The 19,970-nt window shown below is 40.8% G+C and overlaps 2 protein-coding genes across 2 annotated transcripts in view; one reads left to right on the top strand and one right to left on the bottom strand.

Moving 5' to 3' along the window:
- Positions 1-7,751: 7,751 nt before the first annotated feature.
- Bsk (mitogen-activated protein kinase dJNK) overlaps positions 7,752-19,970 on the top strand; it is a 40,010-nt gene continuing 27,791 nt past the window's right edge. Inside the window, exon 1 of the mRNA XM_072001029.1 lies at positions 7,752-7,914. Within this exon, the coding sequence (XP_071857130.1) occupies positions 7,868-7,914 (47 nt within the window). The 5' untranslated portion in view covers positions 7,752-7,867. The remainder of the gene's footprint in view (positions 7,915-19,970) is intronic.
- Positions 15,223-16,522, bottom strand: LOC139998517 (uncharacterized). The gene is made up of 2 exons (XM_072023126.1): positions 16,366-16,522; positions 15,223-15,880 (listed from the first exon to the last, which is right to left on the bottom strand). The coding sequence occupies exons 1-2, from the start codon at positions 16,378-16,380 to the stop codon at positions 15,596-15,598; spliced, it is 300 nt and encodes a 99-aa protein (XP_071879227.1). The 5' UTR covers positions 16,381-16,522; the 3' UTR covers positions 15,223-15,595.

Below are 19,970 nucleotides of genomic sequence, written 5' to 3'. Positions count from 1 at the left end.
AAACAGTGTGCAACGTGTAACGCACATTAACAACGTGTGCAAGAATTGTTGATTGTTGGCCAGTTACTTTCAGATTAGACTTAGGTAATAACCCATGATCCCTTAATTACTTTGAATCCCATTCTCTATACAGTAATGGGTATGACCTGTGTAAATGTCCTGTTGAAATACCTGTGTTGTGTCTGGGTAAGGGTACTTATACCTATGCGTGAAATATCATTGCATTCTAACATAGTTAAAAGCGATGCAAATGAATTTCTTGAAACACAGGTACTCTCCTTCGTCCCGAAGAGATTTACAGAAAAATAGATACTGCTCGTAAAATTAAAAGTGGCAATTATGCAGCTTAGTGATTTTTCCTAGTTTTCTCCATACAGCTCAATAATATTGTATAAGTTGACTGAAATAAAGTTGCATTAAAGTAACGTTAGTCCGTAAAGATTTGAAGGATATATAGCTCGACCATTGAAGTTACAGTATATTGTATATATATGTAAATTCTATAGAATTCAAACTACCTGCCAACCGATATATTTTATTTTTGCTTTGCTTTACCGACAGCCATTTTACTCAATAGACTCGATCACCAGAGAAGAACGGTAATTTAGGACTTAGAAAATCGATTCTCGATTTTTCAGCTAAAATTTGTAATAGATTTGTTATTAATTGTTATTGTATACAATTTAATTTATTCCCAAAATAGACTCGATTTTCCAGAATCGATCGTCTTATTTATTCCAAGGATTTACGTTATTACATATATATTCGAGAAAAGATGTAAGAAGCAAAGAAGAATCAGTGATTTGTTGGATTTGTTGAAGTCCCGGAAGAATTTAATCCGTGGAGACTGAATGCGTGAACGTAGTATATCGGTTTCAATTAGAGAGGATGCATCGGGATGATACCGGTGGACAGAGCACGAAGGAGAGAGCGAAATAGGTGCGGGAATGACCCTCCCAAACCACTTCTCTCCCTATGGAGTAGTTCGTTGGAATCTTCCCTAACGGAGACCGAAGAAAACTGCGCTCGCGAAAACAACATCCCCCGTTGTTCGCGGGGATGCATCGGAGGGATGTACGCTGAGTAAATCCTGCCAGTCAGAAAACAAACGGGAATCTTCGCTCGATATACTTCTACCGAGGGTGACGAAGCCTTCAAGTACCCTTTTTTTTTTTTTTTGTTGGCCGTGCTGTGCAGCGCACCGGAGAAACCGATTCATCGTATCCCCTTCCGTTTTTTTTTCGCGCCTTACCCCTGCCACAATTATACGATTTCACCGCTTCTGCTTCTCGAGTATCTCGTTAATTATATTGTTTCGCCTTGACTTTTTTATTACAGAGATCACTCGCGAGGGATATGGAACTTGTCGTAGCTTCCTGAATAGGTGAGTGCTCCTAATCCCCTTTTTGTATCTTGGAAAATCGTTGATGTGTTAAGTTGGACGTAGCTTGTTCTCCACCCTCTAACTTATTTATGCAATTAATCCTCCTGACGATAGTTTCCACGATTGTTGGAATGTATCATGTCGATATATCATGAAAGTCGAAGTGTGGTCCTTACAGAATAGGGACATTTTCAGAATAGTCACCGAGAGTTAGCTATAGAAAGCGCATCTAAAATGAATTTTCCTCGCACGAAACTGAGAAAAACATAGCGAAAGGATAGGAATGAGTACGACGAGCTTGTAATAACGTAAGAACGGCAAAGGAACCTTCTTCGTGCGTTCCGTTAACGTAAAGTAATGATTTTACTACTCGTTGGAAAGTGTATCGTACCGAGGATGGGTCGTTAGTCGTGTTTTCTTCGATACCGGAGCGAAATCGCGCAAGCGTGATTCTCGGTAAACGTAATGGATATGGATTTTCGGGTTGTGCGACCTTCACATGTCGCATCCTCTCGCGCTTTTCGCGCCCCGGACATTGTCCTAACCGCATAGTATAAGCCGATGTAGTTCGAAATTGAAATATTTTGGCTTGCGATGTATACATATAATCGTTACTTTGAACGAATACAAAATTCTGATTGATCAATCGCCTTCTTGATACTGCAGATTGAATATCGCATTTCGTACGATGTCAATAGGTGTTCATGTTCATAATATTTACAAAGAGAACTGCATCAACCCGTACCGACATGCGATGCGTTGATTATTCTTCTTTTAATTTCGCGACACTTCGACACGATTTGCTCCCCAACATGATGGAAAACGATTGTCTTCTTTGCTCCATTTCTGTTTTCACAAAGCTCGAATAAGAAGTGTGTAAATATCGTGTGAAACTAACAGGATAGTTCAGCTTTAATACTGGGATTCTATCGCGTGACCGAACGCATTCGTCTAGCAAGAAGTTACGGTTATTTTCATCGGGAAGAGTCACCGACTTTCGAGCTTTGCTTTAGCTCGATCGAACGATGCATTAAATCAGTCATATTCTTCTCCTTTCACGGATTCACCCGCTTCGTTTTTCGCCAAAAATGTTTGGAATGCAATGCATTATCATAGTTATTATGCTCGTCGAAAGATAAGGACGGAAGTGGAAGTTAGAGAAATGGAAAATATCAGCGTTGATAACTTCTCTCCATTTAGTTCGACAACGAAAGCAAGTATTACAATATACTTTTATCGTACATGAAGTCTCTTTTCCGAATATACTTGGTTTCGTTAACGTACTGCTGCTAATAACGAAGTAAATATGTCTTGGAATGAAAAGTAACGCGAGTCAATGCGAAATCCTTTGAAGCGGTCGTTGCTTCAAATTTTACCGAAGAAAACAAGGAAATGCCGAAGAAAAATAACCAATGGAGAAATTTAACGCGTAGAATGGCTATGGATGAACTACGAAAAGAGTAGAAAATAGAAGGAATTGAATAGGAAGAAGAAAAAAATAACTAGCGAGTCGATTAGCGAGCTTGTGCGAAAGATGCCGGTAAATCTTCCTTCTTTCGGATTTTGATTCTTTTTTCTTTTAAGCTGGAAGCTGTTGATATTTTGACACAGATCTTTGATCTGAAAGTAACAAGTGGGAAGTTAATGGTGAATCGTTATCATCATAAAATCGAGAGGCATGTATCAACAACTAGTGACTCTTGTCTGTATATTTATTCTTTTCCAGGGATGTAAAAACTATTCTGAAACTTCTTTAACATTTGGTTGCCTATCATTACTCATGCGACGTAACGCGAAGGTGTAAGGTCTGATCGCTACTACGACTCGATCACTGGTGCCGGATACGTAACAACAGTAGCATAGTTAGTGAATGTCGCGCGATCTATCTAATGATGGCGCTACAACTATAACAACGATTTATGCAATTTTGATTGCACAATCTGTTTCATAAATTAAAAAGTCAGACACCTTAGAACCTTAAATCCTTCGTAAGGATTTGAACAAATTCCTACGCTTAAGTGTGGTACCTAAGTATGGTTTCCTGATTGCATTGAAACTGCTAGCACATACCTACCGGTGACCAGATAGCCTAAGTAGATAGGTAGAAAGGTAGGTAGGTAGGTAGGCAGGCGGGTAGGTAGGCAGGCAGGTAGGTAGGTAGGCAGGTAGGTAGGTAGGTTGATGGGTAGGTAGGTAGGTGGGTAAGTGGGTAGGTTGGTAGGAGTAGTAACAGAGGATAATCTCGTGGTAGCTAGGCTGCGGTACTCTGCAGTACTATATGCCGCCATCTTGCTTTATCGATTTTGACTCCTACTCTCGCCTTGCTTTCTCGAGCTGGCAATTCTCTCGTCTTTCTTCTTTCCCTTGTTTCTTGTTAGCGACTTCTTTCCTTCCACCATTCTTTCCTCTCGAATTAAATTCACGCTTAAACGAAGATGTATAGATTCGATGTTAACAAATATATTTGCCTCAGTGTGAGTGCATCTCGTATACATCTTTGACGATGTGCCGATTACAATTAACTACGAACGAGCACCGAGTATTACGCGGAACGACTATCATGCTAAGGATTGCGGTTGGGACGACGCTAAAGGTGTGTTTATCAGTTAACAAAGCACACGATAACATAACAAAAAGAGTCGCGAGTAACGCGATATGACTCTAGTATAGTTACAAGATAGACATGCAGCTAACGCGAGAACAGAATTCACGTTTCACAGGAAAACGAGGGTTTATGGGTTCTTTCATATTTCTGACGTTACAGCTCGTTAATTAACCGTCATCTGGAAACGTTTTTCATAGTCATAGGATAATCGACGTTATTCGTCAATTTTATGTGATGCATCGGTATTCCCTACGTCTGTGTCTCGGAGAATAAGCGCATAAGAACATTAGGAATCGTTAACCATGCTATTCAGTCACAGTAATAAGTAGGGTTTGCGTCAAAACGACGATATTTGGGAATACAGTCGCTCTCGGCAGCTGGTATTTGTAAATGTATATAGATCATTTCAAGTTTTCCCAGTTAAACTTTGTCGGTATATTCTACAGATACAAATAATACGCAATACGGATACAGATACATCCTGCGTAAATTGAAATTATAATTTATCTATTCCTCCTTTACTAATTTTTTGTATAGATAGAGTGTCGCAAAATTCGTGAGCATCAGTTGATAAATATTTCCGCATACCTACTAGGAACTGGTTGAAGGTACGTTACGGCGAACATCATTGTCATAGCTGTCGAGGATAATTTCCAACCTGACGGGAGCTGAAACTCCTAATTCGACAGGCGTGTGATCGTTCCGCCAAAAGTGTTGGCCAAAATAATTTTGCCATACGTTATCATGATCGAGAATCTTGTTTTCTAGATATACGAGTTCTTTGCTGTCAGAGATTTGAAATTAGATAGTAGTTGTTAATGACTTTAATAGTTTTTTAATGGTTGTCGCGGTCTTAGGTTGGGCACTTTTCGCAAGCATCCTAATATTTATGAATACGGGTTGAAATAGAATTACGATTTTCTTTGTCGCGACGAATCGATCGCTTATCGTAAGCGAAAGATCGTTTCATTGAGATAACCAAAAATAGACGGAGCCTCGGTTAAGTAAGAGCGAACCGGTAACAACAGGGAAGTGAGTTTCCTCTTCGTGAAAAGAAATCTCATTTGATTCGGTACTCTTGTGAACGAATAGCGGTCGTTCGACGTCTTTCCTCCAAGAGCACGTTTTTAACCTATTTTAGCCGATTCCCGTGAAAAGTGAACCGGAAACGTACAACAAAAATGAATTTGCAATCGGAGAATATTTTCTCTACTGTTCGAAATATGCGTCGTAACGCTTAGGTACTTTTATAGTTAAGAGTGATCGTGGCGAATAGTTGGTTACCATCTCAGCGCCATATCCGACAGCGAGTGACGTACTTTGGCCCCTTTCACGCAAGAGGGTGAAACTTATTTCAAAAGGGTTATTTTAGGAACAGAAAGGTGGCTGACCGACCACGCATCGACACGAACATTTAGAGACACAATCTCGTTCTCTCCTTTTTTGATTCATCCCTTTCATTACGATACCTTTTGCTCACCGATATTTTCTATTGCCGTAAATCGAGAATCTACCACTTTCCTTCTTCATTCATTTTGGGTTGTACAAATTAAGAAATTTGTAACAAAAGCGACCTTCTATCTTCTATCACTTCGAGATGGAATTGCGGAATTGGCGACAAGAGAAGGATGAAACGGACGAATGGTCACTGATGCAGTTTATCCCGCGATGTTTCTCGCGAGGCGATTTCCAAACGTTCCGGTGCCTGCGTTGTATTAACTTTAATTAATCCACAGCTGTTGAGTATTACTCTTTCGCCGAGATTAAGAGGAACGAGATTAATTCAGAACGAGTGTGGCATCTGGCACGTGTCTCGACCGCATTTCCGTAAATGTGTTTGCTCTTTTATACACCACCACCTTTTATCGCGTGCTCTGAGCTGTAGATGCGCCACGATACGCATACATATATGTATTTGTTGGGCAGCTAAGCGGATTTCGACAGAGAAAAGTAAAGTGTGAAAGTGAAACGCGCGGCCCAAGATACGTCTACAATCTACGTTCGCTAAATCGATTTTTCGCTGCGCGTCGATACGGTTTTTTCCCTTCTATCTTTGTACTTTTTATCGACCGTCGAATATACTGGACGTATTCTTGTACCGATAGCTTTGCGTATATCAATACCTTTCATTTAAACATCATGCTACGCATCCGATGAATATTCTGGGTATATGCGTACTTCCTTTCTAGGTACGTACATAAGAATCTCATTCTACTTGAACGGTTAATCTCCACGTAATTTTTATAGATAGCACAGCGTCGATTTTCAGAAAATATTTCCGCAATACGCGCATGACTTACTCGGGCATTTTTATCAACGCGTAAGTCTACAGGAATGCAGCTTCGAATTAAGTCTCATGCTATCGTCTCGAGCATGATAACGATCGAAACTTGTTAGATCCACATCGCGTTCTATTACTTTACCTACCTTTTTACTATATAATCATGATAGTCGAATTTCGTTACTAATGAAATTTCAAAATGTTTCCTATAATACATATACTATACTCGTAAAAGGTTTTTACAAGTATGCACATATTCGTATACCTTCGCCAGCCATTGTGCATTCTAGTACCTTGTCGTTGGTTTCATTCTAACGAATTACTGGCTTGAAATGTAACTACAGGAAAAGTGACCAAGAAAAAGAGAAGCGTAGAAAAATAAAACGAGTGGATTCGGTTGAACCAGGACGGAAAAAAGATTTGGAAGACGACGCGACGCGCGATTGGAAAGGTGGAAAGAGAAAGGAAAGAAAATAGTAAACGCGGTGCTAATGCGTCGCGTCGCGCCGGTTCAAGGGAGCACTGTGACCGGCGGGTCACGACAAGAGAATATCCCGAATCGTCCCGAGATAGTCCACCGGTCGGAGGGTTGGATGGCCGTGATGGTGGGGTTGCGTCGACCGAGTGGGGGAAGATGAGAACACGCAGACGCTAGCTAGCCCCAGCCCCGAACTTGCTACGGGCTGATTAGTCGTGCGTGGCACTTGACACGCGTTGCGTCTTTTCGTTTGTTTCTCTTGGACTTTTTACGGATCGCATCGTTTTCATCCACCCGCTTGTACTCTTCCTTTCTCTCGCTTCGCTTTGCCTCTCCTTCATTTTCCTTTTTGCTCTTTCTTCCTTCCACGCTCTTACTATCGCACCTCTTTTTTCCTCTTATGCTTTGTTTCCCCCATATTTCTTGCTCCCCTCTCCTCTGCCGCCGTACCTGTCTTTTATTTTCACCTTTTCCTGTTTCCCTTTCTCTTTGAGAAATCAAACTCCATTCAACCTTTCCACGTTTCGAAAATTACAATAACGTGGATTTGTTATTTCGAGTGAAAATCGTGTGCTTTTCGTTGCAGCGGCTCCGAATGCCGCAAGTGAAGTCTATTCGTCAACATCCATGTCGATTTTAGTGTAAATTTGACGCCTGGTGTTGCTGTCCTCAAAGTTAGAGATTTTAAAAGTTACCGCTGCTTCGAGTTGCGTGGTCTGCTTTTTTGAGCTCCGATTGGACTACCGAACATAATCAAGGAGACTGTGTAGTCATACGTGATACGAGTGATGCAGTGAATGATTGAATTATTGTGCGTACTACCCGGTTTCGTTTTCGATAAATAAAGTTTCTCTACGATACGTGTAATATCTGTTCGAGCCTTGGAGATGTGTATTCCGACCCACCACGTGTCGCTTTCCACAACGAATAACGAATAACGGAGAACAAACACGTGAGTTTCACCTGTCCAACCTTAAATCTTTCTACCTTGCGTCTTTGTGACTGAGTGTTCGATTCACGTGACTCTTCTGCTGCTATCGTTGTCGAGATCGTTACTGGGCAACGTTACCATCATACTCTCGAACGTTTTCTCCCCTTGCACCAACTACCTTAGACTCGATGCAGGTGACACTCCTACGGAAGCAACGAGGATCGATATTTACAAGGTAGGATGTGTTCTGTTACGAGAAATTCGGGGTATTTTAGTTATGTCTGGCAGATCGATCAAAAGTTGAATCGGCCGTGAAATTGACTACGAAGAACCGAGCCCATATTATCCAGATAATCCTGCTCCGTTCTCGGTTTCCTCTTTGATCGTAAATAGATATATAGACGTGAATTTTTCAAACTTTATGTGCTCGCATACTGCTTCAAGGGGTTACGTTGCCACTGGTCTCTTTTATCGATACACCTACATGTTGCGTTTAGGAAAGAGACCAGGAACCTCCTCCTCCTTACAATAATTTACTAACTGTATAGTAGCGTCAGTAGATTGAAAAACTGTTTTTACGGTTTTACTATTTTACGATACATATTACATTTTGGCTATGATAATCAGCCGGCTTTTAGGTCGTAAGATTCGTTTGTAAACATTTATTTTTTTTTACTACCAAATTTGTTACGACTAAACGTTTATTGGCACTTTTTACTTGGGTAATCACGTTTTAATAAGCGCAGAAGACTTTTAATACTTTGAGAAAGACTAGCATAAAATTGTAACAAAGAATCGCAGATGTCGGCAACGATTATTTCATAGTTTTCTTGTGCTTGACGAATTCTTATTAATTACGCAATTTAACTGTTTAAATAGCGAGACTTGCGAAAAGTTGATTCTGCCGAACACGAGTAAGACGTTTGTTTTAACACAAATCGTTCGGAAACGCCATGTGTTGAAGGAAACCGTTGTGAAGGGGGTGGTAATGCGGTCGCCTCCCTCAAATAATACTAGCACATATACAAACTTGGATATTGATTTTCTAGCGACTGTAGTAAATTCGTCCGAGACGGTCGTGTCCAGTTTTTGTAATTAATTGTTCCTTTTGTTTACTGTTTGTCGTTGGTTCGTCAGTCGTAGTTGTACCGTGGAAAGAATATTTTATCAGATAAGCATTCGTCGAATATGCGGCTAAAACGCGTTGCATGGAAAAAAGGTCGTTCAAATAGTAGCGTAAGAGATCGAAATTTCTGTCAGCAATTACACGAAGTTATAGCAATGCCGTAACAACACGTCACGTTCAACAATAAAATGTTCTTTTCAAGGATCGTTGTCGGGACGAGATTGGTTTGAGATCGGTGCGTTTCTCATAGCGTAAACTTATATTCGAAACCATGGGATAATTATAATTTGAGGACCGACAGTGTGAACCGAGCCTTAAGCTGGCAGGAGTTCGCACAAGTTCGTAATATACCAAAAGAAGCACGAAGAAACAAAGGGAGAAAAACAAAGACGTCGAAAGAGAATTTGGCAAGGCGGCCGCATAGTTTGAGCGATAAGTTGGCGATAACTCGAACTTAATAGCCCGTAATACTAGAACGAGCTTCGATGCGCGCCGTCACGCAACTCATGCCTTTTGTAAATTACGTGCAGACGTATCGTATACAAAAGATTTTAACACAGGTCGTTTCCGTTATGTTCGTTTATCTCTGCAAACATGTTGCTTCGAAATTGTTGTTCACGTTACTGGGGCCATACTAGTCAGAACTGTTCGAGAAATGCGACATTTTTCTCGAACCTATTTCCCGCGTTATTTGTACACTCGTAAATTTACCTCTTATACCGTTTTCATGTCTTCGTCAGTTTGCAAATCCCTTGTAACGCTAACATTGATTTACCACGTACAAGAAAGCTTTTCTGTGAAATATATCACGCTATCGTTCTCGTTCTCGTTATCATCATCATCATCGTTATCGTTATCGTACAATAGATCCGAGCATCGCGATTGTAACAAGATACAGACGTGTTATACTTTTCTGGTTATCCTGCCTTTCATTTCGCGAAATGATTCCGATTTAGCAGAAAATTGGATTATTTGGATGGTGCGTCAATTGTTTGTCGCCTTGAAATTGATCGTTCCAACGACCTGTGAAAATAAAGCTGAGCTCGAATTCGCAGAACGTAGAATCGATATCGTGAGATTGCGTGCTACTGGTCATCGTGCATTGATAACGAATGAGAACGAAAGTTGCTTGTATACCAAGAAGATGAATAGCATACCTTTGACTAAAGATCAATTTTTTTTTTTATATATATTTTTTCGCCGTCAACCACGTTATACAATCGGAAGGATTAATTCGCGCCAAACCGGTCAATGAAAGGACGAAAGGCAAGTGAACGGACGTCGCGTGCACTATAAACGGATTACTGTCTCGACATACGTAAATATGTATCCGATATGTAAATCGATGGCAATAAGAGTACTCGATTCATGCGACGAAATCGATATTTCATCGATGATAGAATCGCACAGATATTTTGATATGGCTCGAAAAAGAAAACTCCTAAAAATATTTCCAAAAAAAAAGAACGGTATTTGTTATATTTGTGACCTTCCGAACTACGTACACGTATCAGGAAATCTACACGATTCCATCGTCTACGAATCTTTCTGATTCGCCTCGTCATTTGTCGAGATAGTACTTGGCAGGAATATCTCTGCGTAATCGGCGGTAAATGAAATCTAGCGCGCCCGCGCGAATCGAAAAGGCGCGGGGTACGTAGAATTCGGCTGCCTGGTGGCTCGGGATAGTCACCTATATCGATCCACCGTCGAGTTTACAGCGTACCAACTTAGGAACCCCTGCGATCAAGGCCGCCCTGTGAAAAAAGCGGGAAATACTTGAACTCGAGAGAAGAATGGTGCACTAACTCCGCGAAATTGAAGAGGGTCGTTTGATTTATGGCGGAATCGTTCTAGGACCCCCTTCTTCCTGTCGTTCGACGCTCAAATTTCGCAAGTTGCTCTTGCACACCCTCTTCGATCGCTCGTTCTCTTCACTCTGTTCTGTGCTTTCGACAATATTCTATCTTCGCAGTTTTTCTTTATCCGCTTTATGCCTGTGATTTTTTTCTTTTAAAATCCGACTCAGCTAATCGAGCTATCTATTCGTGTAGCGACACACGGTATCGTGTCATGCGTCATTTGAAAACATTTTATGATACGTCTTTTGGCCTTTTGACTTTATAGAGTTAAAACTTGATGTATCGATGCGAAAAAATCTGTGTACGCAAGCAAATACGTGTTCTATCGTCATCATGAACAGTTCTTGTAGATCAACCAGTTTCTTTAATCGAACGTATTCTTTTTGTTCCAGGTACGTAGTTGCAGTGGATTTGTTTCTACTAATATCTTGAGCTCACAACTGTCGCACAATTACCTTCGATCGATACGTATCACCTTCGATGCTATCTCTACGTTTCGAAGGTAACGAATTATCTGTATGCTTGATCGTGTGATCCCTTCGGCGCGAAACATTTTCGTGTTTCTTACACGCCTACTAAATACTTTTTCCGTAGTAGATAATGTACATATGTATTTAGTTGTATATGTTGAGGTACGCTAAATGTTATTTTTGAGAAAATAATTTCTGAAATGTAATAAATCGGAAGGAAGGAACGAGAGCGGAAGGAATAAATTTAGAAAAGAACCGTAACGTGCTGTTGCAAAGATGTGTTTTTTAATTATTTTCTGAATCTACGATACGTTTTCAAGAGTGAAAAATGGAAGGTTCTAGTTACAGTAAACTATAGTTTAGCTATATAGTATATTCGACCGTTCGCGGAGACGCGATTGCGAGGAAGCGCGCCAACGGAGGTCGTAAATTCCCATTACGATTACATAATCGATGCCACCAAGTGATCGATCCCCTATTTCGTTTAGGATAATAAAGGTGGTTGAATTGATTATAACCCTGCGGTAACAGGTTACAATTTACACTTTATTCCAGCAACTTGTAGCCAAGATGGTTACGCTCAGTGCGTATAAATATAAGTAAACTAGATGACTGATCTAAAGTAGATATAGACCAATACCGCGATGTTGACTGAACTGATGATGAGAAATCAGTGTAGAGAGATTGACTAAGTTAAAAAGATGTGAATCTAGCGCCGAGATATTGACTGACCCGCTGATGAGAAACCAGCGAAGTTCGGTGACTTTCGGTGAAGTTCGGTCACTGGTCGCTTGCGGGTGAAAATCCCGGTTTCCTGATGGAGCAATAACCATAAGGAACCTTTCGACTTGAAATGCTTTGTCTTATTTGTAATAAAACAAACTGTAGTTTCTTAGGATTATTGTGGTCCGACTAATTGTTTGCACTTCTAGTGATCGTCCTGACCGAGGGACGGAATTCAGCCTATGCCGTATAACTACGGGACGTAACATATATTGTTACTCATATAGATTGTTTATAACCGAGATTGCTACGTTTTTGTTTTGCGCTCGTACATTCTCAACTATCGGACTGTATATTTTTTTTTATGTGCAAACTGACATACAATCAGTGGTAGAAATGAAAAGAATAGTTGACGAAACGAGCTGCGTTGCTATACTCAACGTATAACAGCTGTGTTCAAATTGAAACTCATCGATCCGGCGTTTTACGGAAAAGTGTGCGAGAGACACGTAACAGGCGAACAAAATATTTATAATATAATATATATAATATAAAAAAATATATAAATATGCAAGATCGTAAATCTTGGGATAATTCAGGCGATCGATTCTGAAGTCTGAAAATCGAGAATCGATTTTCAACGTCCTGAGCTATCGATCTTTCTCCGTCAGTCTTCAAAATTTTAAATGGTTATTCTGTGCTCTAATGTTGCTCTTTGTCCGTCCGTTTGGGAAAAGAGTGTCTCTCAAAAATGGTTGTCCGTAAAACCCTAAGTGGGTCGCTCTGTCCGTAAAACAAAGAGTCGTGCTACCCGTGAAACAAAAAGAGTCCCTATCCCACGTGAACTATAGGGAGTTTACAAATATATATTAAATAATAGTACATCATACAGCCTAAAGGTATAAACCGAGGGAAATACAGCAGAAGCTTTTTACGCGTAATGAATATTCGCTTAATGTATCCAATATACGGGTCGAGAAAGACAAATTTTCGAGTCCGGCCTCGTGGTTCTCCTTCTAATGCACCAGAAATTAACCACCTAATGCACATGTTCCTGATATACTATAAGATAGATTCCTAAGGTAGGACTGTTTTAAATAAATCGTATTCGAGTACCCGTTATTCCGGGATCCGATGCTCGATTCACATGTAATGTAAATCGTCTTTTATTTATCTAAATTTTTATTTATTTAATCGTCATTTGTTATGTTCTTCATTCTATTATCCCTTTTCTTTGAAGCTTTTGCTACGTATCATTCTACGCATCTCCCGATTTCGATAAAGCGAGATTTTCCAAATGTATGTGTTGCGTAGAACGTCGAGTGCCAAACGGCAAAGGAATCTAACCACTTTGAAGATCACTAGATTCGCATAAAAGACCAATGGATTAATAACGCAACCGATATTCACGATGAAAGTTACTATCGGCTACTTGGAAAATCAGCGAATAAGTTTGTCGCGTTGTTCCATAGGTTCGCATGCATGAATCGTTGATACAACTATGACTCGATGTTTCGCGTTGGTTCTATGTAATCAGGAGAGATCACTGTAGCAAGAGACTGTGTGTTTGCTTCCTATACACAAATGCGATAATTAGCCCGCACTTAGGCTGAATCAAATGGGGTTGGCTGGTGTATTTGCTCGATGCATAGCTTGTTTTCTAATTAATGGATGCGTCTCCTATGTTACGCGCTCCCACAAAGTCTCCGGTAGCAATCTCTTTTCATCGAACCCTCGAATCTCTTTCTGCGCGAATAATCGTGCCTCTTGCCTCGTTTCAGTCGGACAGGCAACATGAAACGTAATTGCTGGAAAGCTTCGCGATATACATATGCGCTACAGTTCATAAGTATCCTCTTGTCCGAAATAAGTGACTGCTCGGATACTTTTCAACACTAGTATAGTTTTTGTTCTGAAACAAGATTTACGATAGTTAGCTGTTTGCTCGGACGTTGGTTCAAAGGTGATTCGTTGATTTTATCAAGATTTTCATGTTGAGTTCGGGAGAAGTATAAAAAATAACTGGTCGCGTGTCCCTGTCGATGAATTTGTCACGCGTTTGATATTTTGGTCAGTGAATATTCATTGTCTATCGGCAGGGTCACGTGTAGCACGGAAATGCGCAACGCTTGTACTCTGATTGGATAATAGTTGCACGCGCGATATGCGTTATATCTAATCGCGCAGTTAACGAAAGAGCTGCTGGTACTTACACCTTTCAGAACCGGCGTTTGCGTAAAATGTTAGTTTTGGACGTTGAAAGGCTGTAGTTTAGAATTATAAACTCACTCGAATTAGGGGGATTTAGCAAGTGAAATGAAAGGAACGGATTGTCGTGGTAAAGGGAGAAGTTGGCACCGTGCCGAAACAGAGGGAAGAACGAAAGCAAGGAGGGAGCAACTGCGAGTGGACGCTGGATTGGATTCCATTAATTACTTGGCATCAAAGATCGGTCAGAGCTTAATCGGCTTCGGCCGAAGGATCCCCGGGGACAATTGCGTTAACTACCGGCTTTTGTTTGCCAACTTGCACTAACAGGACCCGTTTCGACCCTTCGTTATGCCGTTTGATTTTCGTCTCACTCCTAATCGGTATTCGAAGGAAATTAATCGCACCGTTCGTCGTCGAGAAAACTCACAAACGTAGCAAAGAGAAATCGCAATGTCTTTGTGCGATAGAAAATCTTTTCTTCTTGTTTAGCGTCATTAATTGTGCGTAACTATTTGTTTTATGTCAAATCGATCAAGATAAGAAAAGGATATATAGAGGAGAGCAGATTTTTGTAACGTGTTACTGCGCTTATATATATATGTATACCTTCGATGGATGTTAGTGTATTCGAGGGATAGCCAAGAAAAGAATCTACCGTTTCCATCGTCGCGCACTCTTGTGAATTATTTATTTGATGCCGAGTAAATAAATGTCAGCAACGTGTTCATATTTTCTAGTACCTATGTACGTATGGTTGAAACAGCGCTGATAAAAGAAACCAATTTTATTCTCAGTTACTTCTCACCTTTACTCGACCGAAAGCGACACCACTCGTGCAGAATTGGCGAGTAAAATATGTAGGTGCGTTTACTCGTTGAGTCACACTAGGTTATCTGGAATGGCCAGAAGCCCTGAGAATATTTGGTACGTTATTTTTCTCCATACTTTGTTTGTCTCTTATATTTACCTTCTAACAAATTAATTATTTATGCAGACCAAGCGAGTTATCTAGAAATTTATAAAATGAACTGCGTTCATAAAAATAAAAAATTGTGTCAACATTAGTGTCTATATACAGTCTACCAATTGTTGTGCAGTTGATTCTGAATTTATTCGGAATTGGAGTTGAGTCTCGGCTAAAATACGTGGAGAAATTTTTTATGCTTTGCTACTTTATTACATATTTTATATACAGCGCAATGCATGTACACGTACAATTATGCATACTTAGTTTGTTAGTAAAGCGTAGAAGGATGCCAGCATCTTGTAGTCGTATCAACGCGTGTTCACAGTAACAAACAATGTTATACTCTATTATGTTTGCTTCAGCAATTGTGTTTCAGTTCGAGCCGATATTGTCGAAGTTGATGAGTCTTGGTTAGGGTGTTGTGCGATGCGGAGCACCCTTCGACGTGATCGTTCATGCATCTCGATCAAGTCTGGAAAGCTCTCGGCAGAGCTGTCGAGATCGGTGCAGTCGTCGTGATTAGGTCCGAAATGTAGATAGGTGGTTTGGGTAGATGGTTAGACAACGTAGTAGGGTGCAGAGTAGGCAGCGGCGTAGTAGGGGTAGCCGGTGTACGCGGCGTAAGGATAGTTGTAGGCAGCAGCCGTGTAGGCGACCGGAGCGGTATAGGCTGCACTGTAAGCGACGGGTGCGGTGTAAGCTGCGCCCAACAGGAGTCCTCTCTTATCCCGAACCGCGGTTTCAGCTTCCGCTGCCACTGATTCGGCCTTCACCGGTTCGATGGATTCCGTTTCCAAGGGTTTCGCTAAAGCTACGCTGACCAGAGCGAGCAAAACGATAGCCTAAAATTGCGAGAAAGTCATTAATATCGTCATTCGTTTGCCTCTGTTTACCGATGTGTATTAAAGCTGGATTATGATTAGATGCGTGTTCTGACGAACTGTCTTTCTGTCGATAGAGATATGCATTCTGGTCTCGGAACGTTTCATTTGTCAGGATACACATTCACTGTAACCATAATCGTAGCCTTACTCTTGTTAACCAGTGAATACAAATTCACTTAAATGGTCAATCGTCAATTTTGAGATAATATTTTTATTTAACGATTTTCTATTTTTCATTTCTAGAAAGAATTAATTATACGAGGACTAAAACCGATTATATGCTTTCGAACGGACACATTTGTAAACTCGAATTTTAACTTCGAAGCTAATTTTGTATGGCAAAGTTTCGATAAACGATACAAAGTTTAGGGTAAAATATCGTTAGTTAGAACAGTTATTGTGAATCAGATCGCTGACGGTAAATGGGTTAGAAGTTTACTCACTGCGATGCACTTCATTTTGTAGATTGTTGAGGAGATGCTTGGACAAGCTTGGTTGAAAATCGATTGATGCTCGAAACATCATGGTAGCCCCCTTTTATACCTATTCGATCGGGACGTCGCGTCGACGTTACGTGCATCGATTCCCGATGTTTACCTCGCGTAATCGCGCATAATTATTAACCTCTTGGCGTTGTCGGTCACGGGGCTGCATTGGGAACGAGCAACCTCGCCGGATTTCGTTGTTGACGCGAGATTAAGCAACACGTCCTTGGCCATTGTCCAAACCGAAACGTTCGACGTTCGGCCGATCGAACGTCTTCGTGATTTTTTGACTACAAGCGTTTCATCGAATAACATTGATATCGCTATGCGCTGATCTATACAAGATCGAAGTTTGATCGTTTCAAGAAAGTTTCAAAGGGCCAATGTCTCATGAATCTATGGAACGATCGACCTTGTGGAGGTCGAAATAAAGATTCCTAGCAAAGAGTGGGAGTAGTTCCCCTATTGAAATTCCATTTGGGCACGTTACGCGCAACCTCGTCGCTCGTAATAATTTTCACGACGATGGTTTAGCTATTCCGTCCTTGTATCCAATTGGTCCTCGTTTGCGGCCACGAAGCCTAAATAGTCCCTCTTGACAATCGCTCGAGCGCTATTGACGAATGAGAAAAAGTCGAAGGGCTCGTTACTGTCGTCATACTGACTCGTTAACGAGGATTAAAAATTCAAGAACTAGAAAAATAAAGGATTTTTTTTATTTCCTTAATATGAAAGAAACGACCTTTAAAATGTTTCATCGCCTTTATATCGATTACTTAAGAAGCGAATTAGAGAAACGTAGCATCCGTAGGAGATAACGTCGAGTTAAATAAGGATATTTGGGAATTCAATTAGGTAAAAATGCCTTCGTTACACTGATACAATGTTCGCGACGAATCTCCATGCGCGCTGTTACGTTGCTCGATTACATTTTGTCGTCGTTTCGTTGGCGACGCAATAATGTTACGTTAAACGAGCGAAATTTCGCAACGTTTAACGAGGAAATCGAGGCACGATTTCACGAAGCTGTAAAATCGTAAGCTAAAAGTCTCTCAAAGGCAAGAAGGTCGTTCTCGTCAGGCCTCGTTGACTCGTTATTCTCGGAGAAACGACCACGACGATGACGGCGACGATGAAGCGATGCACCGCACCGCGAAGTGGGCAATATGAACGTCGAGAGGACGGAAACGATGACGTTTAAGTAGCGCGTCTAGCACATTGCGTGCGCCAGCTCCAAGAAAATGCGGAAAGATATTTCGCAGGCTTAGCTCGATTACGTTAATGCTTCGAGAGAAATTCAATTTTCTCTGCTCGTTAGTTAAAAGAAAACCGTATGACGTTTTTTACATTTGCGATGTAACAATTTTGAAAATCCGGCAGGCTACTTATCAAACAGACATTTCCTAGTTATTAGCCCATTCTGAAAATTATCGCGGTTTTTCCTCTGTTTGACTCTAATGCTGCGTTACCAACATATAGTCGCACAAATATATATTACTGATGATATATGAAAAATTTATGCAGTGTACACTATTTTCTATTTTTATCGAATAAAAACATCTCCTGTAGTCTTTGTATTAAATTATATCTTGTAGAACATCAGCTTACTATACTTTGATCTGGTTACGTGCAAACGTAGGAAGTACTTTAATCGGGGATTTGGTCGCGTAACGATGGCCAACTAAGGTTCTACATTCTATAAAAGCGTTAAGCTCGCGTAACTGTGCACGTGCGGTGGCGATGGCGCATGCACGGACGTCGAACGTGAAACGTCGAGCGTTGCTCGAAGCGTCGTAGAAAAGGAGAATCAGAGCCGGTGGAGTGCTACCATTGTTTCGCCCTTCTTTAGAACACTCTCCGCATTAACGTCGTGAATTGGTACAATGCTGGGAGCTTTCTCTTTCACTCCTCTTTTACCACTTTTCCCTCCCTCCTTGCCTCGCTCTTTCCATCTCCATTCACTTCCTGCATTTCTTCCTTCTTCGAATCCGCTCGCTTATCGACTACGTCTACCATACATCCCTATTTTTCGATCTTTCTGCCAGTTCGTATCGTTCATTGTTCTCGTTTCTCTCTTTTGTGTAATAAAGGAGAGAAAATATAATTAATTATAATTAATTATAAAAATATAATAATCCATGATTGTTTACAAAGACAGCTATAAAGAGGAGAGACCGGAGAATGCTTGAAAAGCGCAAAACGCTGCTCCAACTGCTCGTTATTCGAGGATGGCGATCATCGTCAGGTTGGAGCCCGGCGTGACAAACGAGGGACATTATCTGGTTCGGTCGTAGTTCGCCGCGGCGTTAACGATAAATCGCTATCCTGATAATTAATATCTCGTCTTTGGTCGCATCGTCCGATTATAAATGGTGGTAGAGCATAGGGTATCAAGGTGGATATGTTTCTGTAATAGCCCGCTCGTGGTCATCGAAAGACAAATCGCAACTGGCCTGGCGGTGGTCTGTTCTTTTATTCCTTTGTTTTCTATTTAACCATTTCGATCCTATTAGAATATATACGTAGCTTTTTATTTACCGATAATATATTTAACCTTTCCGATGTTTGGATCGATATTCAAAAGAATATGAAAGAATCGGAAGCTTCGATGAAATGTAAATATGTATATTCTTGATCGAGAAAGAGATCGACATCGAGGATGGGCTGTATCGGAAGATGGAGACTCGATAGATTAGTTTCTGTGAAAAATTTTCGGGCGCGTAAATGCAAAGAGTCAACGTTACGGTGATCTTGGTCGGAATGGAATTGCAGCGATGCAAAGCTACGCGATATTCGATTTCTGTTTGTATTTGCTCGGCAAAAGCTTATATCCGCATTCGATCAAAGTTCGTTGCGTTTCGAGATATCCGACTGGACTCGTGATATCTCCGGTATCGTGATGTTAAAACGAAAAAAGATGAATGTCATACTTATACTTAGCAATGATAACTTAGCAATGTCAAAGACAAGTGCGTAGAGTTACTGTGATAATAATATGTTTTTCACCGAGTGACAGCGAACAATGACGTAGGACGATTTTACAAAAATCATGTCCTCGTGATAAATTCGTAGTTTGTTCCCATATAGCAGATGTTGATCGATTGGAAAGAAATAAGACGAAATGTGACATACACTGGAAATGCATCGAAGGCGATAATATTAGATGTGACAACGAGCGAATAGTTCGAATCCGAAATAGATGGTTGGCTGGACGATTGTTGAGAAAAACGAAAGACTATAGCCGGAACAGTAACTGTGCACCTAAGCAAAAGCTTCGCTTACTCGGCTGTTTCAATTAAGTATCGAACTTTCGCTGACGAGGCACGCGATCTTTCGCTCCCTCTTTGGGCGCACCCCGTCGCCATTCTTTCCTCGTTAACGCTTAGCGACGCCACATTTATCTTTAGCGATAGGATTCAAAAGAGCCGTGTTGTATTTCATTTTTATTTTGCTTCACTTTTTTGTACTATTTTTCTTTCTTGTGCTTCTAAAAGTTGCACATTTATTACGTTACTTTGAGCGGATCGCGTGTTAATTAAAACATAAACGCTTCGTGTTTGTCA

Source organism: Bombus fervidus, chromosome 3, assembly GCF_041682495.2.
Source record: "Bombus fervidus isolate BK054 chromosome 3, iyBomFerv1, whole genome shotgun sequence".
Taxonomy (NCBI): domain Eukaryota; kingdom Metazoa; phylum Arthropoda; class Insecta; order Hymenoptera; family Apidae; genus Bombus; species Bombus fervidus.
The sequence above is the reverse complement of the archived record's forward strand: the minus strand, read 5'-3'. Positions and strand labels throughout refer to the sequence as shown.